The 24,623-nt window shown below is 43.9% G+C and overlaps 3 protein-coding genes across 6 annotated transcripts; 2 read left to right on the forward strand and 1 right to left on the reverse strand.

The window, feature by feature from the left end:
- The first annotated feature begins 1,183 nt into the window (after nucleotides 1-1,183).
- On the forward strand, nucleotides 1,184-7,085 carry afmid (arylformamidase). The gene is made up of 11 exons (XM_040146184.1): nucleotides 1,184-1,297; nucleotides 1,607-1,697; nucleotides 2,711-2,815; nucleotides 2,932-2,980; nucleotides 3,067-3,152; nucleotides 3,269-3,341; nucleotides 3,549-3,646; nucleotides 3,818-3,896; nucleotides 5,289-5,424; nucleotides 5,877-5,981; nucleotides 6,311-7,085. The coding sequence occupies exons 1-11, from the start codon at nucleotides 1,271-1,273 to the stop codon at nucleotides 6,338-6,340; spliced, it is 879 nt and encodes a 292-aa protein (XP_040002118.1). The 5' UTR covers nucleotides 1,184-1,270; the 3' UTR covers nucleotides 6,341-7,085.
- Nucleotides 7,086-7,186: 101 nt separating this feature from the next.
- Nucleotides 7,187-15,808, forward strand: cant1b (calcium activated nucleotidase 1b). 3 transcript variants are annotated; one of them, XM_040146181.1, is made up of 5 exons: nucleotides 7,187-7,651; nucleotides 11,289-11,885; nucleotides 12,014-12,154; nucleotides 12,453-12,656; nucleotides 14,557-15,808. In XM_040146181.1, exons 2-5 carry the CDS (start codon nucleotides 11,348-11,350, stop codon nucleotides 14,925-14,927), a joined length of 1,254 nt encoding a protein of 417 aa, XP_040002115.1. In that variant the 5' UTR covers nucleotides 7,187-7,651; nucleotides 11,289-11,347; the 3' UTR covers nucleotides 14,928-15,808. The 3 variants fall into 3 exon arrangements, with proteins under 3 accessions (XP_040002115.1, XP_040002116.1, XP_040002117.1); XM_040146182.1 differs by lacking the exon at nucleotides 7,187-7,651 and adding an exon at nucleotides 7,950-8,263; XM_040146183.1 differs by lacking the exon at nucleotides 7,187-7,651 and adding an exon at nucleotides 8,850-8,904.
- Nucleotides 15,809-15,864: 56 nt separating this feature from the next.
- ogal (O-GlcNAcase like) lies at nucleotides 15,865-24,500 on the reverse strand. Of its 2 annotated transcripts, none has more exons than XM_040146180.1 (17): nucleotides 23,572-24,500; nucleotides 23,295-23,346; nucleotides 23,023-23,120; nucleotides 22,190-22,320; nucleotides 21,606-21,777; nucleotides 21,349-21,447; nucleotides 21,087-21,226; nucleotides 20,811-20,955; nucleotides 20,026-20,124; nucleotides 19,636-19,880; nucleotides 19,375-19,549; nucleotides 18,811-18,896; nucleotides 18,562-18,654; nucleotides 18,392-18,480; nucleotides 18,190-18,310; nucleotides 17,973-18,102; nucleotides 15,865-16,330 (listed from the first exon to the last, which is right to left on the reverse strand). In XM_040146180.1, the coding sequence occupies exons 1-17, from the start codon at nucleotides 23,633-23,635 to the stop codon at nucleotides 16,194-16,196; spliced, it is 2,076 nt and encodes a 691-aa protein (XP_040002114.1). In that variant the 5' UTR covers nucleotides 23,636-24,500; the 3' UTR covers nucleotides 15,865-16,193. The 2 variants fall into 2 exon arrangements, with proteins under 2 accessions (XP_040002114.1, XP_040002113.1); XM_040146179.1 differs by having other exon boundaries at nucleotides 19,636-19,898; nucleotides 23,572-24,499.
- Nucleotides 24,501-24,623: the final 123 nt, after the last annotated feature.

The following is a 24,623-nucleotide window of genomic DNA, read 5'->3' on the forward strand; positions in this document are numbered from 1 at the left end:
CAGTGAACAGAAAAAAAAAAAACCCTAAAGCAAATCAATATTTGCTCTTACCGCCTTTTGCCTTTCAAACGGCACAAATTACACTTGTGCACAATTCTAGGTACTTGCCAGGTAGGTTGATCCAGATATCCTAGAGAACAGTTCCTCTGTTCCTGTGAAATACTGTGAACTAAATGCCTGCTGGTAAAATAACCAATGGCCCATGGATATCTGTTTTAAAGAAACAATATAACTGTGCGGTGGGATACACGCACTAATCGGATGGTGTGTATCTACCATGAGAAAGCCTCACAATTTAACTTCAAAATGTACAAAGATAGTACTGAGTGATTTTTTTCCTTAACTGAATTAATGTTATGGTTTTGTTTATTTGCCAAGGGAAAAGTAAGTAAACAGAGACAAGTCTCTATTAAAATTTGTTTCCACATTGTGTTACTGTATAGCCCACTGGCTGAATAGTTGACCTCATGGTTATCACACCAAAAACATGTTACCTTCCCTGTTTTGTGTTAATGGTCACCACCAACCACACAAACGGAATATTTGGTGCACCTGTTTTTTTTTTGTTTTTTGTTTTGTTTTGATGTGTGTGCATGGATGTTAAGCATACAAATAAAAAGTAGTACTTTAGAGTCATGGCTGGATTAACTTTGTGGAGGGGGAAATATGAGCTGTTCGGCCCCCAACCAAACCCTGCACCTCACCCTCTTTGTGCATTGGCCTTTTTTCCCCCCTCAGCAGACATTTTGCCTCGTCATAGTAGGAAAAGTCTTGATATTTGATTCTGACACAGGGCCCCTATTCAAGACAGGGCCTCATTATCAGGTAATAGACAGGACCCAGCTGTCTATGTGCCAGGCCCCTGTTGCTCGTAGGTTTCACTTCTGTCGCCTGCTCGGCTCGGCCGGTCAGACCACACATGTACTCGCGAGGAAAACAGCGGCCAGTGTCCCCCTCCTCTGCCTCTTAACACGGCTGTAAACACGTGCTCACAGGGGCCCATCACCTGCAGGGGAAGTTTACGAGAAGTCCTGTTGTGTAGGTAAAGAAAAAGGGGGGAAAAAGTAAGAAAAATCAATAAACATAGGTGCCGTTTTCGGAGCTTTTTGAGCGCGCTGTGTGCTTTTCGATCGATTCGCTCTCCAAAGGTGAGGGTCCGAAGTTCAGTCCGTCATCGCCGCCGCCGCCGCCTCGGCCTCGGAGCACATGCGGGTTGGGTTGATCTATCAGCGGACTTTCGGCAAATCGAGTCACTTCAAGCGATAAAACGATGCACTGGACTGAAATGAAGAAAGACGTAAGTGTTTGACTTTGAGTGCTATTGTACTTTTCCTCCCCTGCTGCCATTCTGACCGGTGTGTGTAGCTATCTCTACCTCTATCTCTAGTTAACCTGGGGCTCGTATTTTGAAGTTTTTCCTGTTTTAAGACTAGACACTTTCATCGCTCCAATTGTGACGACAAATGAAGGAACTTGCGGTGAAACAGCGACTCCCTGACTGCAAAGCAGAGGGTTAATAACAACGGTGGAGGGCGTTGTTTACCGTGTTTGTCGGCCACCGACGGTGGCCGGTGGCTGGTTTGACAGGAGTCTCTCCGTCTGACAGGAGCTCGAGAGGCAGTTCTCACCCAGCCGGTGGTCGCACAGGATGTCGGCGGACGACGTGATCAAGGCCCACGTGAAGGCGTTGAAAGAAGGTGGGTCTGCTTTGAAGGTGGACGCTCATTCACAGTAATCGGGTTGGGGCGACCGGGAAGGCCAGCGGCACCCTCGGCACACAGGCGTGGTGCCAAACGCTGTATCCCCGTCGTGTTTCCCTGTCGGAAGGTGTTGTTGCACGGTTAGGATACGGGGGCCTTTGAAACTTCTAACCGAGGCCGCCTTTACACGTGAACCCCTATATTCCATCCAAAGTTGGACTGTGGCTAAATATGTGTCTGAGGTTCAGGCCATTATAAATACATAATAATTTCATGAAGATTTCTGGGACAAGTGCAAAAAACAAAAAACCACGGGCTACCAGAATAGAGGCTCTCACGCCTGTACATATTTGGGATATACATTGAAGTTGGTGAGCATACTGTGCTGGGTTTTGTAGGCAGAACTATAAAGGGGAAAGTGAAAATTAGGACTTGAAAATATGTTGCCTTTTCCTGTTCTACAAGGAGATTTTGCCAAACACCTGTCAACTATGAATGGGCAATATGGATAAATATGAAAAGATTTTTAATTTTTTTTATTTTTTTTGGGGGGGGGGCATTTGATGGCTTTTTTAGAGAGCTGAGAGGAGGAAGATGTCAGGAAGTGGGGAGAGAGATTTGGGGAATGACATGCAGCAAAGGTCCCCAACCGGACTTGAATCAGGGGTGTTGCCGTTCATCGTCAGTTATCCCCCTGGGCTCTCTTGTTTCCCCATGAGAAGGAGTTTATGGTGAAAACAATGACATGAGAATGTCTGCTTTTGTCCAATCCAGTGAATTAAATACCTAAATACCAAGAAACTTCATCGCATCGGTGCAGTAAGCATTCTAAAATCCAGTATTGTTCACAGTGACCTGCAACATTTCCTGCATGAACCTAACACTCCCAGAAATACTTAAAGTTATAGTTACCAGAGTATGGACGGTATGGCAAAATCTTTGACAGCAGACGTATAGTCTCACTTTCTATATCTTCACAATGTCATGCTTTGGTACCTTTTGTTGTTCAGGTACGGAGCGAGCCCGCGGCCTGGCTCAAACTTTACTCAACGTGCCATACGGGGAGGGAGATGGAGAGAAACTGGATGTCTACATACCCAGCACCAACTCTTTGGGTACGGACATGTGTGGCTGCCGTGACACGCAAAACCCACCCCACTGTCATGCCTCAAGTATGCAGAGGCTTAAGTTCAAACATGACAATAAACAGGGCTCATTCCCTCTGTTTCAGATGTCCCCCTCGTTATTTACCTACATGGGGGCTACTGGCAGTTTCTCAGGTACAGTGTTCCACTTTCAGAGGCCTCTGAATTGTAATGTAGATGTACCCAGAGCTTTTTCATGCTGCTGCTTTGTTCACATGCAGCAAGGAGGAGTCAGGATTCATGGCTGTTCCACTCATTGATAAAGGGGTAGTGGTGGTTGCCGTCAGTTACGACATCGCCCCAAAAGGTAAAGTCTTTCCATTTCGGACAGTTTTGTTTCTGTTCTCGTGGCAAGACGGATCATTTGAGGAGATGAACTGGTGATTTCAACCCTCTGCCTGTGGCCTTACACTTCCTTTTCAGGCAACATGGACCTGATGGTGTCTCAAGTACGCAGGAGTGTTGTGTCTGTCATTCAGCAGTATTCTCACATCAGGTACCCTTGCTTGTTTTTCCCCCCGTTATCATCCCCCAGTTTGAGGAAAGTTCATCTCAATGCATCATATTATGATGTAGTTTCTCTCATGCCCCCACTGTCTTGGCTCCTCTCTTATTCACGAAGAGCTGAAATTTCACCATCTCCATCAAAAATCCACTGTGCCCCTGTTTGTCTTTTATGAAATCTCTCCGATCTGTCCCTCAGTGGCCTGTACCTGTGTGGCCACTCTGCCGGGGCTCACCTGGCTGCAATGGTCCTCTCCACTGACTGGTCGCAGTATAGCATTGCTCCTCAGATCAAGGGTGAGGTCCATCAGGTGAAACCGGATGAGCGATAGATAATGGTAGCCAGTGCCTGGCTTCATTATAATCAGCATTATACGGAAGTGGGAGAAGCAAATGTTCAGAAATACAAGATTGAGACACATGCTGCACAGCCCATGTACGGTTTTTAACTGTTTATTTCTCTTCCAGGGGCTTTCTTGGTCAGTGGCATATACGACCTCCTGCCCATCCTGTCCACCTACGTCAATGAGCCTTTGAAGATGACAGAGTATGTAATCAGACATCATCAAATGTTTATTTAGACACACTGAACCCAGAATAATTTATGATCAGGTGATAGGGTTAAGAGTAGCACGGGTAACACAGCTAGAAATCAGACAAAAGACACTTAATGGGTTTTCTGCTAGATGGGTACAGTAGCGTTGGAGGAATCCAGAAGCGATGCGATCTCTCCTTGATAACAACCAGTGGTAATAAAAAAGTGTCTGTCAGATTTACATTCCCATGTGAAGTAATATAGGACAAAACCTTTTTGATCTGTTCTACATAATCTTATTTGGTATAGCACAAAGCAGGCTGATAAGGATGTCATGTCATTTTTCCTTCCCTTAAAGAGGAACTCCACCACTTTTACGCATCAAAGTCTGTTTACAGATCTTGGGGAGCACTACTGCATGTGTGGAAAAAGCTGTATAAAGCCTTTTGTGGCTCCAGAAGGAGTTGCGGGGAGTCTGAGAAAATTGACTCGAGATCTCACTGCTTTTTACCAGACCGCTGTAGCCCGCTCCTCATCTCTGCTTGAGGCTTGCCGCTCAAGGCTACATTAGCCACTACTCGCATAACACTCCTGCATCTTCGACTGAACTGTCTGCTGTTGGGTTGCATTGTGGGTAACGCAGGCACCAGGTTTTGACAAGGAAGAAGCATGTGTGGAAAGATGATATCTGTGGTCCCGCTACATTGGTTTTGATACTTGTTTTAAACCGTCCACTGTGAGTCAGACAGTGTTATAGGAGTGCAAGTTGCATTAGTGGAGCAACCTTGGAACAGTATAATCTGATTACTGACCAGATAAACTGGGGTTTTAGAGTAATCAGACTTTAACAACATGTTAACACATTATGCTGTTTCCTTCCTTAACCTGATTGCTCTTTGTAATCCAGAGTTTGTCAGCCTTGGGGGCTGGATGCCACATGGAGTCACTTGATGCACAAATTTGTTTGAGACTTTCAAGAATGTAAATCTTAATGTATGAATATTGTCTCTTATTTTGTAATTCTTATAAATTATAGCTGTGAGAGGTCTATTCTTTTCAGGAAACAACATTTTGAGCTCCTTTTAATTCACATGATAACTTGAGAAATGTAACTGCTTAGTTCTTGAAACTTATCTGATCTAAAAATGGGATCATTTTTCCAGATAAGGTTGAGCTACCCTGCAGTAATCCATCCTTTTGTATGTGTGTGCCCGTAAATGCCAGTGACTGTGACGGAGAAAGCATTGTGTGCAAGAGTGTTGTGATTGTCGCTGTGAAGGAGAAACTGTGCTCGTCAATGTCCTTGTGTCTACATGTCTCTGTAATTGTCCTCTGCCGGTCTGTCGTGCCAGTCAGTGTCTGACTCCTCTGCCCCCCCCCCCCCGGGATGTCCCCTGTTTGCAGGGAGGTGGCGGTCAGGAACAGCCCCAGCAAGCTGGTCCCTCAGCTCAAACTCTCCTCCGCCAACTGCCACATTGTTGTGGCCGTTGCTGAGAAGGACTCGGCAGAGTTTCGCAAGCAGTCAGAAGAATACTACAAAGTGAGTGCTGCTGAGAAAGCATGAACGCAATTTTGGTCAGAGTATTATTAATAAGGACTGCAATTAATATTTTCACTACTGATAAGGAGAATATTATTTCATTAGTATAGTTAATTTTTAGGATAATATAACTCACATTGCGTATGAATTGAGGTTGAATTTGTCACATTTTGAAACATCACCTAGACATTTTGTCATCAACAGAGAAATATGTGGCCTTCGTCAATTATCAGACCCTAAATCCTTTTGTCGAAGATGTTTTTTTCTTAATTGGAGAGGTTGATCACTCTGATAAACAAACTGGCAAATTGCTTTTGGTATATAATCATGTATCATTGAGAAACATCAAGTTAGCATATTTACAATGTCATGTATATATGTGTGTATATGTGTGTATATGTGCTATCTCCTTACCTCTTTCTGTCATTCTCTCTGTCTTGTTACCTATTAAGACTTTAGAGGCATCAGGAGTGAATGTGACCATGGAGGACGTGCCAAACACAGACCACTTCAATATCATTGAGCAACTGGTAGATGGGGAGTATCGCCTAACAAAGGTACACATGCACTCATAACCCAAGTAATTTAAATTCAAAGTTATTATGAATGTCAATGCTATTTTCCAGAATGTCTACTCTTTCTCTTTCTCTCTCTCTGACCAATAGCTAACGATATTAATGTACGGTTTTAATGTACAGCCGGGAGCTAGCAGAGATGTTCAGCTCTTGGAAACTTTTTTTCATCAACATCTGACATATTTGTAGTTGTTTTTTTGTTTTTTTTTCCTATACATAATTCAGCATACATTTATGGATTCCAGTGTGTATTTTATTTTAGTCTTTAAAAAGAAAAAACAGTGGTGTTTTCATTTCTTCATTCTTTGTAGCTTCTCTTGGAGACAATGGGGAAGGGCTGAGGTGTCTCCGATCCAACATCTCATATCAACATACCTCTGTATCAACATACACCGCTTAACAGTCATCGTGCACCGATACTGATAAGATATGCATTGTTTCAGGTTTGTACAGTGGTAAATGTAAAATTTCTATCCATGTTGATTGATCAAAAATAATATGGCAAGGATTGTTTTGAGGGTCTAGTTTACTGTTTCATTATTTATAATGAACTTTCTTCAGTGTAATTACATAAAAATGTCCCAAATAAGCTAAATATGTTCAAACAACATTAAAATCTTACATAAACATTGTGTGCCTAAATTTGAAGGATGGTGATTGTTGCTAATTTTACTACGGATAAACCTGCTCTTGTAAACACTTTTTTTTTCTTTTTTCCCCCTGTGACAATCTGCAACTTCAAGTCCTTAGAAAGGACAATAACAGAAGGTCATGTCAAGAATACTGACATATGATACAACGTGAATGTAGCTTTTTATTTTAAACTCCACAATGCTGATATCTCACGCTGGAAAATTTAATGTGCCATCCACACTTGACCATGTTGGTAGTGAAAACTATATATTTTCACTTTTTATTTTACCCTAATAAAGTAGAAGAATACTGATTATTCAAATAGACATATTTTTTAACAAACGTGACTAAATTGTAACTGTTGGCACATTGTTACTTACTGCCCCCATTCTAGCATCTTTAATAATTGTTTACATTATTGTTTGCACAGTACTCTGTTAATCATCACTGTAGATTATGAAGGGGAGTCACCACAATAAATATTTATATTTGAGAATGGATGTGTTGACTTGCTCCTGTATGTGTGCTGAGGAAGAGATTTGATGTACTTTGATTCAACTAGTCACATGTCACATTGTCCCCAAATATGGTGCAGAGCTCTGTTTGCTCTTCTAAAGGCGTAAACATTTACTCAAATGTAGACTTTTCTGTTTAATGAATGTTATCCTTAAGGCTTCGTGGAGATCACTTTTTACATTACTGTAACCGTAATTTCATGTGGTTGTTAATGACGACCATCAACGGGTGGGTGACATGGGCCGAACAAGCAAACATTTCTCTCAGTTGCGAACTTCTAGTCAGTAGTGAGTCAGTGTCACTTATGGAGGGTGGCTCTGCCCCTGCCGTGGTATATTTTAGCCATCAGTAGGTCCATTTCTGACCGACGGTGTGAACGGCATCAGTTAGGCTGGTACAGAGTCTCCGGGCAGGAGGGGCTAACCACCGAGAAGCTGCCAACGTCGACCAAAAAGTCTCTCGGATGTGTTCAGCCGAGCGGACCTGAAGACCCTCCGCACCAGGTGAGCACAAAGATTTCAAAAGCCCCGAGGTGACGGCCAGATAGACTCTTAATTCAGGGTCTTAAGTCCAGTGACTGAGCTTGTTTGGAAAACTCATGTTATCCTGGCTAAGGTTAATGCTAGCGGGCTCAAGTTGCTAGCTGATGTTAGCTACATGGCTAACATTTTTTTTTTTTTTTTTTTAATGGAACCGGTGTCTTGTCATTCCCCGCATAAGCAAATGTTTAGCTAACCGACAGTTCTCTTATTCGTAAGTATATTGACGTTAAATTCTTTAACTTCCGTGTGAAAAAAACCAAAAACCTCTCAGTTCTGGGGTTTAACGTAGTGTTCGTTTTGTAGCAGGCAGCCGGTTGAAGTTTACAGAGTGTTGCCGGGGCTTCGGTGACTCGTCATATCTCTGCCTTCGTGGCCGGCTGTGTGGAGTCGAGATAGGGACGGTGAACGAGCCATGGCGTTAAATTACATCAGTTGTCTAGGCAGCCGTGCTCGGCTAGCACTAAAAAAGACCAAATGAGGACAAGACTACAGCTTGGGTGGTTTGTTTAGTCAACAAACAGTCCAGTAGTAAAAGGTCTTAAAGACGATGGAGCGTTATTGGTCAACTCTGAGGTTAGTGATTACTCAACTACCTTCTACCGCCTGCATCTGCTACATCTTCTATTACTGTCAAGTAAAAGGAGTTAGGTTCTGCTAATGATAAAAAAAAAAAAAAAAAAAGCGTTTGTTTTGACTCTAATGGGTTTTGTTATGACTTTCAGTGATTCATACTTGTGTCTGAAGGTAAGACAGACCAGCAGAAGACACACAAACTTACTGCAGACATAGATGTATTAAAGCCATCCAACTTCACTGAAAGAATAGTTGAAAATGCAACGAGACCGGTTCTCAATGTTCAAGTTTCAATGTGCTCACTAGTCAGTAATTACTGACAAGGCTTTTCTTCTTTCTTCATCCTACTCATTCTTAATAGTCAGACACACTACACCTTGCAAGTTTGGATGTCATTCCCAACTTGTTCTTCTTGACTGACCCAATTATTGTCATTTTTAATGAAGTCTGGCTTTCTGTCTTGGCTCTACAAGAATGAGGATAAACTTGATAGTGTTATGGAGCGAAAAGGAGGCGACTCGCAGAGATAGAGATCAGTTATTCATGTGGGCTGGAGGGACATGGAGTTTATTATGGGATGTATGCGAAGGAGAACGGCATAATGGTCACAGCATGTTCAGGGGAGAAGAGGCGAAGGAAGGGTGAATAATTGAATTCTTCATACAGCGTACAGGAAGGCTGTGTTTGGGTCTGTGCTGCAGAGGGATGGGAAATTTGGGCCATGCATACCTTCTAGACAATAAGGGCATTATTTGCTGGCCAGGATTTTGCCAGTTTGACATGCCTGTGTGTGTGTGTGTGTGTGTGTGTGTGTGTGTGTGTGTGTGTGTGTGTGTGTGTGTGTGTGTGTGTGTTAAAGAGCATATTGGCTGAGGATGTGGAACTTGTTTGGAGAGTTGCTGAAGAGGCAGAGGGAAAAAGTAAGGGTCACAGTTGTATGTGATGTAAGATTATGTGTTCCACTTCAGTAATACCAAATTTGCTTTGGCAAAAATTTCTACAAACTGATTTGTGCTTGCACCCATATTTTATAACATAGTTACTGAAGTGCTTTTGGCTGCTACTGCTCTTTTACGGAGACAAACATTTAGTTGATGCTGTTGTGAAACTCATTTGGGGTTTCTAAATAGTGATGATTTATCTGTGTAATGATGTAAGCGCTCTGCCAAATCAGACCCACATAGATATAGATATTGCTTCAGCTTTATCATTAACCAACCCCCCACTTCTCAGGATTCCATTCAGTTTGAAGCTGCATTCGTTATCATGCTGACTTCATGTAACATTAAGCTACAGTTAAATGTCTAAATGTCAAGCGATCATTTGTAATTGCTAGGGAAGGGGTTTACTTTTTTAAGAGATTGCTTTCTAAACTGCAGGAATAAATAAAGGCCTGTTCTGCTCATTGTTATGCATGTCAGTTTTTGTCTTACAACTATTGAAGGGAAGTGATTTTTCTTGATGTGTTTTAATTATGTTTTAAAATGATGATAATACTGGCCAGTTACTGCTGTAAAATGATTTAAACCGGAAGTCACTGCATTATGTGGCTCATTACAGGTGGGTGAGTGAGCTCAATCTATACCAGCGCTGGAATGTACTTACTGTGCCAGTTGGTTTCCCTTGACGACGGGAAGAGCGATTGTCACTTTGGCGTTCATGTTTTGAAGAAACAAGCACACTTCACGTATTTCAGTGGGCAGGGTGTCTGTTGGCGTGTCATGCTAGCCCTATTCTCTAAACCTAAAACAGATTGAAGAGCCCGTTTCTAACTTAAATAAAAGTACACAATCACTTATTATAACCTACTCTACATGGAATTTAAGAGAAAAACTCACCAAAGTTCACGTATTAATATATCAGCGTGAGTTCAATTTGTGAATTTCTGCATATTGTCAGCACAGCTTTAAATTTGGACTCGGTTTTCTTGGATTCAGGCTTCATGAGTTGTTAATTACGTTCACTCACTGAGTGCACTGTCGACAGAAGACTATAATGGGCATGAGACATGTCGAACTGATAAAACTACACAGCAGAATTATAGGAGTAGACGACATGTTCATCAGGCAGATTTTGTATTTGTTAATTATATTAAAATGAGAAGAACAGCCTTGTTTTTAACTTGACAGTACATTTTTCACCTTAGCCAGTGAGCTCTGAGTATTTCACTTATAATGTAGAATATTATAGACCGTTCTGTAGCAGAGGTGGTAAGCCACCCTGATCCTGATGCATCTCGTAAGGTAATCGGTGTAGTAAGTAGAGGATGGCCTAAACAATAGTCACACACAGTGAGGTTAGTGTTTAATTTCATAAAGTTTATACATTTCTGTGATTTGAGTGGAGGTGGTCTTTATTTCCTGTGAGGTGGCTAACCTCTGCTATCAAACACTGTGGTGAAACTCTTAATCTTTCTGTTCAAGTGAAAACATAAAAATCACCAAAACTATAAAAAAAATTGGTGGCTCCCTTTCTCCCCACACAAGTGATATGCAGTTTCAGTTTACAAACAAATCTCTTTGGGGCTGAGAAGGACAAATTAATTTAGAGGCTCTGCTTGAACAACACAACAAAGCTCTGTTTTGAACAGAGAACAATGGGAACAAGAGGCTATTTTCCCAGCATGTCCTCCTCCCCCTGCGTTCATTCTTTCATCCTCTCCAGCTATTGTTTTCTATTCAAACTTTATAACAATGTTTGTTGAAATTGATAATATAAAGCGGTTACGAATAGTAGTTGATAGTCAGTGATAGTTATTGTCGGCTGAAAACAATTCCAGCTCATACTATACAGTACCATGTAATGAACATTAACTAGACAATTTGACATGTGAATTGAATATTGAAATACATCATATTTTAAGGTCTTCTGAAAGCCCCACTCAGCAAACAGACACATTAGGAGTTTTGTCTATTCTTACATATTCTCTAATTGCACTGTTCTGTCTGTCAGTTGTATGTGTTATACCACATCCTCCACCGTGCTTTTCTCCTGATCTGCTTCTCCCTGGTTTACTCGATCCCAGGCTATGGTAGTCTTCACCCCCGGTCCAGGCCTGACAGTGAGAATGAAGACAACACTTCAATGACCTCCTTTGGTGTTGCCATCCGAGGCCTCCCCCTGGCCTTGGCGTCCATGACACAAGCTACCACCTCAGACTCACGCTTCCACCCAAAATGGCGGGCGATCACTGTGGCAATCCTGCTGGCTTTAGTGCTCATACTGTATCTGCACCGGACAGTAGGGGACAGAGACACTCCTATCAGGAGCTACTACCGAAACAGGGCTCACAGTTTGCAACTGTACAGCGAGGGTGAGGATGACCGCTTCAGGGACACCAACAGACAAACTGCACGAAACCTCGCCCGCCGTCAGAAAAGGGAAAAACCTTACAATGACACTTACCCTTTAAGTCCTCCAGAGAAGACAAAGAACGGCATCCGCTACCGTATAGGTGTGATCGCAGACCTGGACACTGCATCGCGTAGCTCTAAGGATCAGACATGGTTCAGCTACATGAAAAGAGGTTATCTGACTGTTTCAGAGAGTGCTGACAGACTGGCGGTGGAGTGGGATGCTGAAACTGTCACCCTGGAGAGTCATCTGGCTGAGAAAGGACGAGGTTTATGAACTTGATTAAGAACTTATATGTTGATATATTATAGTTTGGGTATATCCATTATGTTTGTGAGTTGAAATCAATATGTGGGACTTAACTTAACTATTTACTATTTATTAACCCTGCTTCAGGTATGGAGCTGTCAGAGCTTGTGGCGTTCAACGGTCACCTGTACAGTGTAGATGACCGTACAGGTGTGGTGTACAGGATCGAGGGCAACCAGGCTGTCCCCTGGGTTATATTACCTGATGGTGATGGCACAGTCTCCAAAGGTGAGTTTCCAGTAGACGTCTTGAAAACTGAAACTGGCTTAGGTATGGTGGCCAGAATGGTTTTTAATAAATCTTGAGCATTTTGTTTTTCTTCAACAGCAGAAACTTTGTTTTTCACTGAAAAAAGTATAGAAGTTTCAGCTGCAACAAATGAATGGTGCCCAAAGACAATCAATACCTCTCTTAAGCTGGCAGCAAAATCACAGTAGACACTAAGATACTTTGGAAAAGTTGAGGGTAATTTCTGGGGAGATTAACATGCCTTCTTACTGATAGGTCATTTCTGTTGTGTTTGCAGGGTTCAAGGCAGAGTGGCTGGCAGTGAAGGATGAGCACCTGCATGTTGGTGGCCTGGGAAAGGAGTGGACCACAACCTCTGGGGAAGTTGTCAACAACAACCCAGAGTGGGTTAAAGTCGTTGGCTACCATGGCGATGTGGAGCATGAGAACTGGGTGCCATACTACAATGCCCTGCGGAGTGCAGCAGGGATCCAACCACCAGGTGATGACAGATTTTCATTCCTCTTTATAGTCCTGTCCAAATACAACAATGGTCCTGTGCCTACCTGGCATTAACAGGCATCTTGGTTGATCCAAACACAAATGGACAGCTCTAAATACGTCAGTTCACACCTGCCATTAAAATGCGTCTCCACATGCTCGAGTAACCACTTGTGATCGGATCTCACCTCCCTGCTCTATATACAAATAAACAGGTACTTCATTTCTGGTTGCAAAGACCAAATGCGTTGTTGTTTCTAACCGGCGGGAGGCAGCAATGAGCTCCCTGTGCCTCATCTACTGGAAATTAAAAGAAGATGAAATCAAAATGCATTGCTTGGCGTGTTCCAGACAAACCAAATTACCCAAGATGTTTGACACACTCATAATGTACCTCTGTGAACTTTTCGAAATGTTTAGACGTCATGGACAAATCCAGCTTACGTGATTTAAGAAAGCAAATGAGTAAGTACATCCGCTTACGCAGAGGATGTCGGTTGAGTAAGGGGTCTTTCAGTGCGGCCCAGGACACATTCGCGTACACACTGCTAAAAGACCCTCCGAATGTGGTCTGAGCAATTGGATCTCAATACGTCCTCAATACATCTTGGGTACTTTCACACCTGTACTTAAAGCTTTCTGCTTGTAATTGGATCACCCAAGATGCATTTTAATGCCAGGTTTGAACAGGGCCAGTGACTGAATTGGTATCACAACTTATTATTGGTACTTTACAGCCAGTTGCAGTTGCTCCTGCTTTTAGCTTTCTTCTTTTGTCATACTTGTTGAAATTGTTACTAGTAACTTATTTAAGCTGCACTCTATGCTAGTAGAGAGAGTTCTGATCTGTTTTATTTTCACCCTGGAATTAAACTCCGGATACTCCGGATCCCATCGATAACATGGACGACTTTCATACAGTTTGGGTGGATAGGAAATAGAGCATTTCGGCAGCTCGGACATTAAACTGTTAGCCGTGGGGCTACTTCCATATTACATATTCAGGGAGTTCTCACATACCATGTTGGTTGCTGTTTACATGCCCCCTCCGCTAACCTTGCAACCGCATGTGACATCATCCACTCTGTTGCTGCGAGACTCCAGACTCTGCAGCCCTCTTCACATTTGTATTCTTAGATTTTTCTAATTGACTTACTTTGTTTTTATTATTATTACTATTTTATAGTTGTTTTTTTTTTAATTTAAAAACTTATTTATTGCCCCTTTCCTAACTGTGTGTTGTGCAACTGTAACAAAGCAATTTCCCTGCAGGGCTCATTTTAAGTTTTTCTGATTCAAATTGATAAATCACGGTTTTTTAAATCCAAAAATAAATAAAATCCTGTAGTAAATTGCTCTGTTACAATGACACTAACTGTAGTTAAAATGATATTGAATTTCAATGGAATAAAATGTTGAATTTACATCTTTACTAAAAAAAACCAAAAAGCACAGTAATTTGTTATCTCAATGATATTCAATGCTCGACTTTGTAAGAGAGAATAAACAGTAATTTAAAATATGCGCGGAGGAGATGACAGTATCTTTTCTGCTCTGAGGAATGTCTGCAACTCTTCTTCTACAGCCCCACCTACCTCTACCCATAAGAGGGCAGGGAAGATTGCAGGTGGACTGAAAGACAAAACCCAGGGCATTACGTGATTCTGTGAGGGCATGGTTTGCCGACGCAGATGAGTGAAAAGTCCTTTTTATCAACTCCAAACTTCTCATCCTGATTTTGGCAGGTGGACAGTCAGAGGAAACTTAAGAGATTTTAGCAAGTCGCTCTACTAAACTGTAGGGGGGGGTTGCACTTGGAAAGTGGAAATTACACCCATGACTGGCACTCTCATTGACACCCAGTCATCTCTTATTCATTCTGTTATCTTTCCCTTCTGCAGGCTACCTTATCCATGAATCAGCAGCTTGGAGTGAGCATCTCCAGCACTGGTTCTTTCTCCCTCGCCGTGCCAGTCACGAGCACTACGAAGAGACTGCTGACGAGCGGCGTGCTACCAACCTCCTCCTGTCCTGCCGCGCAGACTTCAGCTACATAACCACGCGGCATGTCGGACCGCTCAACCCCACCCACGGCTTCTCCTCATTTAAGTTTGTTCCAGACACAGACGATCAGATTATTCTTGCCCTAAAATCAGAGGAAGACGCAGGCAGGATCGCCACCTACATCATTGCATTTACACTTGATGGTCGGGTTCTGATGCCTGAGACAAAGATCGGGGATGTGAAGTATGAAGGGCTTGAGTTTATCTGAAAGTGACAGGGCTGTTCCTGAAGGTAAACTCTGCAGGGGTCCTCAGTGTTTCAGAGGATTAGGAAGTAGACTGTTCTTATGAAACACTGTTATTTAAAGTCTTACATTCACCTCTCAGTTCTACTGTGCAATAATCACACATGATACAATTATTTCAAATTTACATTACATGATGACTGAGAGATGCGGGAGAAAACCACATCACCGGGGGAGGACAATTTTAGTCTCACCAAAGACAGACTGGCTACAACCATAAGTCGCGCACAATTTTTCACTGGTCAGTCACCACCAGATGAGATTTTTTTTTTTTTTAATGTTTTAAAGTTTTAATTACCTTGTATCAGTGCTGGTGGAAAAACGTTGTCTCAACCCTGAGTTAAACATCCTGGTTTGATTGGACACTGCTGATATTCCAGAGGAGTCTGGGTAAAAAGGTTTCTTTTACTAGTAGCCATCGGGCTGTCAAACTCCAGGTTAATGTGGACCTCCTCTCCTGCAGCCAAATTCTGCTGGTCAGACACTCAGGGGAACAAGGTGAAACAGCGTAGCATATTTTAAAAGATAGAAATGAATGTTCTTGAATGAAATGAAATAATGAGCTTACTCGTTGCTTTTGTGTTTTCTTTTACCTCTTTAGACACACTGAAGTTGCTCTTATTAAATTTCTATTGATGTAATAGGTCGAGTAGTGGTAACTTGATGCATTGATCCATAAACAAGTTATTCTGGCCAGGTCCATCTCAAGTGTTTTTTCATATGTTAATTAACTGATTATCATTAGCTTTTCAAGTCAATAGAATAAGTGAAACACCAGCGATTTCATTTAGAGATTAACCATTAATATATTCCTTTTGTATCCCTTCAAAATACAAATTAAAGTTTCTTCTTTTCTTTAAATGTCTTATGTTTGAGTGTACAACAAATCAGAATGTTAACGTTGCATCCACACTGTATGCTATTTTTATTGTTCTGAGTTACAATTTTATGTCTACAAAATCAATAGTTTTGCATTACACTTTTAATTATACAGTAGTTTGTTACACAAATTTTTATTAGGCGTTTCCATGACTAATGTTGCAGTTTCATGGGAGGATATTGGTGGATGGTGATGGCTACTCAATTACACAGATTATCTGATATGAACTGAAAAAATGCCAAGACAGACAGGCTGTCAGTTTAATTTGCTGCAAAGTTAGGGATTATTCACACAAAAGTTCTATCTCAACAGTTAGACACCCATGGGAAAATCTTTGTGAGTGATCTTTCTCACAGGCTTGTTGCCATGGCGAGGATGTCTTGTGGTAGACCGGCCACTTGAATGGGTTTGAAGGAGCCCAGTGTAGTGTAAAAGTCGAGCATCCTCCGATCACTCTGCCTCACCTCACAGAGCACTCCTCTGGAACCTGAAAGGAAAACCAAGATGGTGTTTGGGATTTAATCCTTTAATCTCTTTTGGCTAAAATATTGTTCAAACCTTTAAATGATAAATTGCTACTGAAGTAAAGTCGTGCAGCCTTCCGCAGGCAAGGAAATGAAGGGCCTCTTCCATTTTATCTTATGCTACCTGGAAGTTACGAGTGCAGCTGCTGCAGTTTATTTTTGGCTGCTGTGCTTGCATGTGTGTTTTTGAGGTTTGACATTTTAAACCAATAAAATTAGTTTTATTTAACTTTTCAGCAAAATTCTGGGAAGAACACAGAACTTATACTGCTTAGCCTGCCAGGACTGTCCTCCTAGTTACTTTGCAGAAGAAAGAAGGGGGTCCTAAATGAACTGAAGCTTTAACTCTCAACTGGATTAGTATCAACACCAACACATCTACATCTGCATGTATAAACTAATACTGCAATGGCTTTCCTGTGCTATGAAAGGGCGCTGGTTGGCAGGTGTAGAACTGTTGTGACACCGGCTGAACAGCTCCTCCTAGTGGAGAATGTTAAACCTAAGTTTGTGAATTACACTGCATTCAGAAAATATTAGGACCCCTCCTTTTTTTTCACATTTTGTTATGTTAAAACCGTTGGAATTCAGTCTTTCCCTCATTAGTCTACACTCAGTACCCCATAATGACAAAGTAGAAACAGAATTTAAGAATTTTTTGCAAATGTATTAAAAAAGGAAAAACATATCACATTGACAAAAGTATTCAGACCTTTTTCTCTACTCAGTTGAAGCACCTTTGGCAGCGATTACAGCCTCGAGTCTTCTTGGGTGTGACGCGAAAAGCTTTGCACACCCGGATTTGGGGACTTTCTGCCAGTCTTCTCTGAATATCCTCTCAAGCTCTTTCAGGGTGGATGGGGACCGCTGGTGAACGGCCATTTTCAGGTCTCTCCAGAGATGTTTGACTGGGTTCAAGACAGGGCTCTGGCTGGGCCACTCAAGCACATTCACAGAGTTGTCCCTAAGCCACTGCTGCATTGTCTTGACTGTGTGCTTAGGGTCATTGTCCTGTTGGAAGGTGAACCCTCAGCCCAGTCTGGCGCTCTGGACCAGGTTTTCATTAAGGATATCTCTGTACTTTGCTCCACCCAGTTTTTCCCTCAACCCTGACCAGTCTCCCTGTCCCTGCCGCTGAAAAACACCCCCACAGCATGATGCTGCCACCACCATGCTTCCCCGCTGGGACGGTACTGGGCAGCTGATGAGCGGTGCCTGGTTTCCTCCAGACATGATGCTTAGGCCAAAAAGTTCAATTTTGGTTTCCTCAGACCAGTGAGTCTTGTTTCTCACAGTAAGAGTCCTTTAGGTGCTTTTTTTGCAATTTCCAAGCTGGCTGAATAATTATACCAATGTGATATGAGTTTTTCCTTTTTAGTAAAATTTTAAATATAGTTTCTACTTTGTCATTATGGGGTATTGAGTGTAGACTAATGAGTGAAAAGATAAATGTACACAATTTTAGCACAAGACTCCAACATCATAAAATGTGAAAAAGGCGAAGGAGTCTGAATACTTTCTGAATGCACTGTACTGTAGTTACAAGCCAGTTCCATTACGCACATCTCAGAATAATCAAAGGCATTTTACACAGCCTGGACCTACCGCTGCTCCTGATGGAGGCCAACAGCCGACCAATCATACGCTTGGCTGGAGAGGGGTCAGTGACCCGGGGCAGCACTTGTATAGTGACTAAGGAGGGGAATTCCTCAAATACTGAGTCACTTGTTGCCCTCTAGAGGTAGGAGACAAAATACCATGAAACAATATTGCATTTGATTGTCATCTCATATTCTGGAAAACGCTTGTTGCAATTGATCACCCGAATCTTGGCTGCGGCTGGTTTGGCGTCAGTGAGTGCCAGTACGTAACCACACATCCCAATCTCATCCTCCAGGACAAGAGCACACTGAGGGGAAGGGGAGATTTCACCGGCTGACAGGCTGCAGGGGGGCAGAGGGAATGTTAAGATGGTATAAGAGCGTACATTTTCAGGGCCGAGTAGTGGAATAATTCTCTCTTACCTATCACAGATAAGTGGATGCTGCGTCATCGGGGGGATTTTGCCCTCTCCTGCTCTCTGCATCTCCATGAAAATCCTCTGCACCTCCGCCTAGAACAGGTAACAATATTGTGCAAAATCACTGAATGTTAACGGAAATGAATCATGGTGTCCGAGGATCGGCCTTTTTACCTTGTCCTCGGGGCAGTACGGCCTTATGCAGTATACTGCCGTCATGGGAGGATGTCTGAACAGGTCCCTGTTTCCATGTCCAGGCAGCATTCTCTTCAAGTACAAATGTACAGTATATTTATATTCATGTCGAGCTACATTAATAATTCACTGATGAGATAACAATACTTAAAGGCGGATAGTAACTGGTTGCATTGTCCAGTTAATGACAATTATCACAGAACATTTAGTGGGACAACGTTAGATCACCTGGAACTCTCCGGAGAGCCCTCCTCTGAAGCCCCAGGGTTCAGGGTCGTCGCTCATAAGCTGGGCGGAAGGCTGACCCTGCCCTCCTATGGAAAACAAAAACAATGGAACATTCAAAGCTACAGTAGGCTTTTCATTTTAGTATCGTCACCTTTGGTGGCCAGTGAACAGTAACCACTGAAGAGTGAGAGTGTCTATTATCTGTCCAAATGCAGAGTTTCTTACTTATTGTTACGGTTGCTTTAGCTATTTTGTTTGTGGAGATCCTGTCGTTAGAATGCCAAGCATTCCTGCTCGAGTGCGGCTCCTGCCTGCAGCCCAAAATGTCACTCGTGCCATTTATTTTCCCGCTGTTTTGTGTTTCCATGGGAATCCTGATAAAAGCTGTGTGTCTTCAGCCTAAATCACTTCTTGCCGGTTATCTAAGCGACTGGTGGGCGAGGTAGCGAAGATTTGAACCTTTTGCCCTTTGACCATACTGTACCTACAGCAGCTTTTCTCCATCCTTTACACACCAGCCTGAGCAGCTTAATCATCATCATTAGAAGATTTTGATTTCCTCACCTAGTGTTTTCACATAGGCACGAGCCAGACCGACTCCACTCTTGATGTCACAGATGTAGTTGTAGAGGTCGTACAGAATGCTGCGGTTTGGGGCGTTCGACAGGCGGTTAAACATCTGCACCACCGCGTCGCACATGACATCAAACTGCTGTGCTCTTGAGCACCACTCGGCCGTCTGAAAAACGCCATTAGGGGTGTGACAGAGCACGACATGTGTACGTATATATCCGTATTTGAAAAACTACAAAAGCACAACATTACCTTGTCCGTCTCCGCAGCAGCGGCGTAACTGTTGTTTTTGAGCCAGTCCAGCTCCTGCAGCATGGTCCTGGCCGTGGGCCCGTGTTCGTACGGCAGGTAGAAGAGGTCCGACAGCAGCGTCAGGTCATCCAGGGTCAGAGGTTCAGCTGTGTACAGTGGGTTTTCCCCAGGTCCAGGGACGTAGGAGCTCTCTCCCATGTCTGTCTGCATGGGCTCCTCATCTGACGCCTCTTTCCTGAGACGAGCTGGAGGACGACAAGGGCCTGGAAGGATGAGGAGGGCAGTGACCTTTTTTTTTTTTTCCCTGTTCCAACTGCTCTGTGATATAATGGTAAAAATACATGAAACTGTGTAATCTTTACTGAGAAGTGTTCTCTCATGAGACTCTACCTCCAGGTTGATCCATGCTCAGGAACTCCTGCAGCCAGTCACTGAGGGCCAGGGTCAGAGCTTTCTTGGGACTGTAGCAGGGGTCCTGCTCCTCATCGCCTGGTGATGGAGGTCAGGGACAGTGAGACAAGGCAAAGACTCCGCAATTCCATGTTGTGCAGCTAAGCTTTGGGCAAAACCCACAGAACTTCCTTTTAAAGTAAGGATCCTTGTGTTCCCAAAGATACCATATGTGTCAGGCTCCATTTGATGTAAAGGGGCAAAAAACACAACTCGAGTGTGTGTCGAGTTTGACTACTGCATTCAACATAAATGTGTAGGACCTTTGAAACCAGCAGATGTAACATTTTGTGACATGGGTAAACAGTGTGGGAGAATATTTGTTTCTCTGTCAGAAGCTACTTAACATCAGAGGTCAAGGGGTAATCAAATGCTCTAGTGAGGTGTTAAAAATGTGGTAGCACATCAGTTTCAGCAGAAATACTTTCCGCCATCTGATAGTCCACCATTTTCAGATCTCTGTCCTACAATAGTGCGAAGGTCTGATCACCCTTGTTTCCCCTCATTGTAACAGAAATCAACATTAAAGCGTAGGCGCCAAAGATTTTAACGTTTAATCTTGTCTCGACAGTCTGACGTTTGAAATCACTCCTGTGTCAGCCACCAGTCACTTCTCAGGTTTGTACTGTATAAAAATCAAATTTCCGACTCCATGTTTGGGGTGTTTGGAAAGGATGAACAAAAATGTATTTATCACTCTATTGACGAAAAACTTAGACACTCACCCATTTCCACGTCCTTCGGTCCTCCATCAGCGGTTGCTTTGCACCATGTAGCCAAAGTGTGGATGGCCACAAAGTTTGGGTAAAACTCACAGTTGGGATTGGTGAGCACTCCTCTCAGTTTGGGAATCAGCTCAGTGGGTCGATCCTTTTCAGAAAGAGATAAGATCACTTATTTCAGATGGAAATCCCAGGGCCAGAATGGGACACCTTCTGACCTCTAAGAAATGTTATAATACCATCTTTTATTAATGTAAATCCTGATGGGCATATATTTACCTTATAGGGTCCAAGGAAAAGTCTTTGGGGGTCATAATCATTTGCATGGATATTGTCCCAGATGACTGGTGCCCTCTTTATGACAGAGGACACCTCCTCTATGGACTCAACTGAGATTTTGTGGGATACCACTTTTGGGCCTAAATAATTAAAAAAAAGGAAAAAATATAATACAATGAAAGCTTTATAAAACTGTACGAGCGATTACACCTCTCGAATCCATGGACACAGGTTGTGAGGTTGTGGTTCAGTGTAACCGTACCCGTCCATAGGATGTCGATGCCAGGCAGCAGCTTCTCTCCCACGGTGTTAAGGTAAGAGGACTGGGACACGTTGGGAGTGCAGAATGCAGCACAGTAATCTGGAGATACAGTCAGTGACAGAAAACAGTGAAAAACTAAACAGGGTCAGCATCGTTGTTCAGTGCTTTCAACTCTCTGGGTGTGCTTAAATTGTAAATCTTATTTATTCATGTTCTCCTCAGTGTCAGTTTTCATGCAGCCCTGTCTGCTGTCTGACCTGTAGGGCAGAAGAGGAAGGTCTCAGGTTCTCCCAGGTGCCGGTACACCTCATTAGTGACGGCCACCTGAGCGTGGGCGAAGGAGCTGAACGCCTGTTTATCAGCCGGACACATCTCAGTCTCGATGTCATCAAACAGTAAAGAGAAGGACCTGCAGCCGAACTCCCTCACCTGCCGGAGAAACAGGGAAAACCCGGTGATCAGCAATGCGAAAATTGAACTGAAATTTGAACCATGACGTCGGACCCGAGATACACTTGAATAGGCACGATGCGACAGAGTCAGATAGAGTCGAACAATTAGCTTCACCTGCCAGAGACTTTTCTACAAAACACCTTGCAGCAAGCATTCTCAAAAGGGTTACCCCACCAGGAATTAAACCCATCGTCTGCAGCAGTGTCGGTGTCAGCAGTTGCCTCTTGACCTACTTGCTGCGCATCAAATGTTTCCGTATCACTGCTACATGTGTCATATAAACTAATGTGGTGTCCAAAGAAACCCTCAGAGAGCCATAAAGCTAAATACAGCTGAGATTAAATTATCTCTTGCGCTCCACCCTTCAATTCTGCATACAAAGTCCTACCTGATCCAATTTCCTCTTCAGGGCAGCGACCTCTTTGGGGCTGGAAAAAGTAATATCCAGACCGGGAGAGATTGCATAGATGAACTCGACGTCGTGCCGTTTAGCTGCTGATATCAGGGCCATGAGTTGTTCTGGGAAAAGAGCAGTCGATGAGAGAAGAAACGCTGTTTGTCGAGGAGGTAAACGAAGCACAGCTTCCCGCTAATACGGAACTCTGTGGGACACTTTGGCTTGATGCTTGGTGGGGTTTCTGATCATAAAAATGAACACAGCAGCACAATAAATTTAAAAAAAAAAAAATCAGCTGGTTTGTTCAAAAGGTGCCAATAATGTGGGATGGCCCAAAGTGCGCTGATAGTGTCTGTTACGACTTGCACTTCAGAGTCGTCAGAGACGTCAAGCAGGTCATAGGTCAAACTTCAAATCATCATCACTGCCCTCCAGCCTGTAACTTTATTGCTGACATCTAGGCAACCAGCGGAGAGAGGAACCAAAATGAGCATTTAAACAAAGGTCTCTAAGGAGATAACGGTGACTCAGAATGGGACTTTGAGCCGAGTGTGTCTTTAGGTTGGAAACCCTGTTTATCTGGTTAATGGAAGGGTTGATCCCAGGCTCACTAAGGACCACAGTGTGTGGTTGGCACAGTGGGTCCTGCGAACTTAAGCTATGAAGAAAGGATGACTTTTTCAAACGAGCTTTGTTAAGAGGGTGCGATTGAAAGGTAATTTTTGCACACACGTTAGGAGACAGGCGCCTTGGAGCATAAACAATAAGTAGGAAACAAAATGTCACGTACATGTCCATGTATAAAAAACAGATGAGAAGCTCACCTGCCTCCTCAGCAGAGTACAGGTCTCTCCAGTACATCCTGTGTTTGTAGTCATCCTTGGGGGCATACAGGTACGTGTTCAGGCCCCACTTCTGTTCCCTGTGAATCCCAACACCAGCAATGAACAACAGCAACCCATGTGTCAGCTGTTATGTGATCAGACGTGACGGTGGCTAGACTAGATCCCAGAGCGTTTTCAAAAGGGGAGTTTTAAAAACGCTCAGCATTTCCACCTATGCTCCTGGCACTTACTCACGGCCGGACTTCACCTACCTTTTAAACAGCTCCGTTCTCTGCTCCATAGTCCATGGTCGCCCATAAAAACCTGCATCAAGCAAAGGTCAAAGTTATACACCGAGTACTGTCGTCTTACCAGACGTGATCGATACATGACTGATATCCGAGCTGCATTTCCAGAGAGCAGATCTGGAGCTGGCAGCCTAATTCGGACGTCTGCATTCCGACTCAAGAGGCTGCGTCGTAGCGGGGACGCCTCTGGGGGTCTGAGATCTGGTAGTCCCGGTAGGGCCCCGGGTCCAGGTCCGCTCACCTTCCACTACGCCGCTGATGAACCGCCTCGCACCGGTCCGGGTTTGGCCCTGGGCACCCGACATGGTCTCCTGTTAGGTTTGAACGCTGGGTAGTTTTGTGCGCCTTCTCTCGCTTCCCCCCGGGCATCGGCGCCGGCTCTGACACGCCGCTGCCGCCAGTCACGTCTTTTCACGCCAGCCTCTCATTCGGCTCCCTTTTTACTGCGCCGTCCCCTGACGCCTGCGCAGACCGGTCTGGCTTAAACAGCGGGAGCGCCGCGCGACGCGACGCGACGGACCCGCATGGTTCTAAAGTCCGAAGTTGTAAAACCTCGGATCGGATGCGAGGACCAGCCCTCGCGCCGGGATGACCGACGTTCGCCTCGGGCTCACACGCACGTTGACCCGAACGTGTCCGACCGCAACGGTGGACGTTTTTAAAGGGACAGTGTCCGCACGGTTCGCCGGTCAAAGTAGCAGAAGCACTTCGCAACGTTCAGCCACGGGCGGATCGCTGAGCGGGGGCCTGTACAACTTCCATGGGAAGAGACCGTTAAAATCTCTTGTGGTAAAGAAGATCAAATGATTACGAAGAGAAGCAAAATGAACACAGACGTAAAAAGAGTAAAGACAGACCACGAAGATAGATGATGTTGACCAGCAGGTCGTGGAGGGGGATGCGAGAACAGTTTGTGCCGCATCCTCCTCTCCACAACTAACCCCCCCAAGGGCTCCAGAGAAGTACCGGGCCCAGAGCCGGCCTTCCTGATCAGTTGGTTCAGTTCGTTGGTGTCACTGGCTCTGGCTCTGGCGCTGGCGCTGGCGCTGGTGCTGGTGCTGGTGCCCACGCAGACCGGCCCATCACCTGCCCAGTACCGTCCCAGCAGGGGAAGCATGGTGGTGGCAGCATCATGCTGTGGGGGTGTTTTTCAGCGGCAGGGACAGGGAGACTGGTCAGGGTTGAGGGAAAAACTGGGTGGAGCAAAGTACAGAGATATCCTTAATGAAATCCTGGTCCAGAGCGTCAGGACCTCAGACTGGGCTGAGGGTTCACCTTCCAACGGGACAATGA

The sequence above is a fragment of the Xiphias gladius genome, chromosome 15, assembly GCF_016859285.1.
Source record: "Xiphias gladius isolate SHS-SW01 ecotype Sanya breed wild chromosome 15, ASM1685928v1, whole genome shotgun sequence".
Classification (NCBI taxonomy): Eukaryota; Metazoa; Chordata; class Actinopteri; order Istiophoriformes; family Xiphiidae; genus Xiphias; species Xiphias gladius.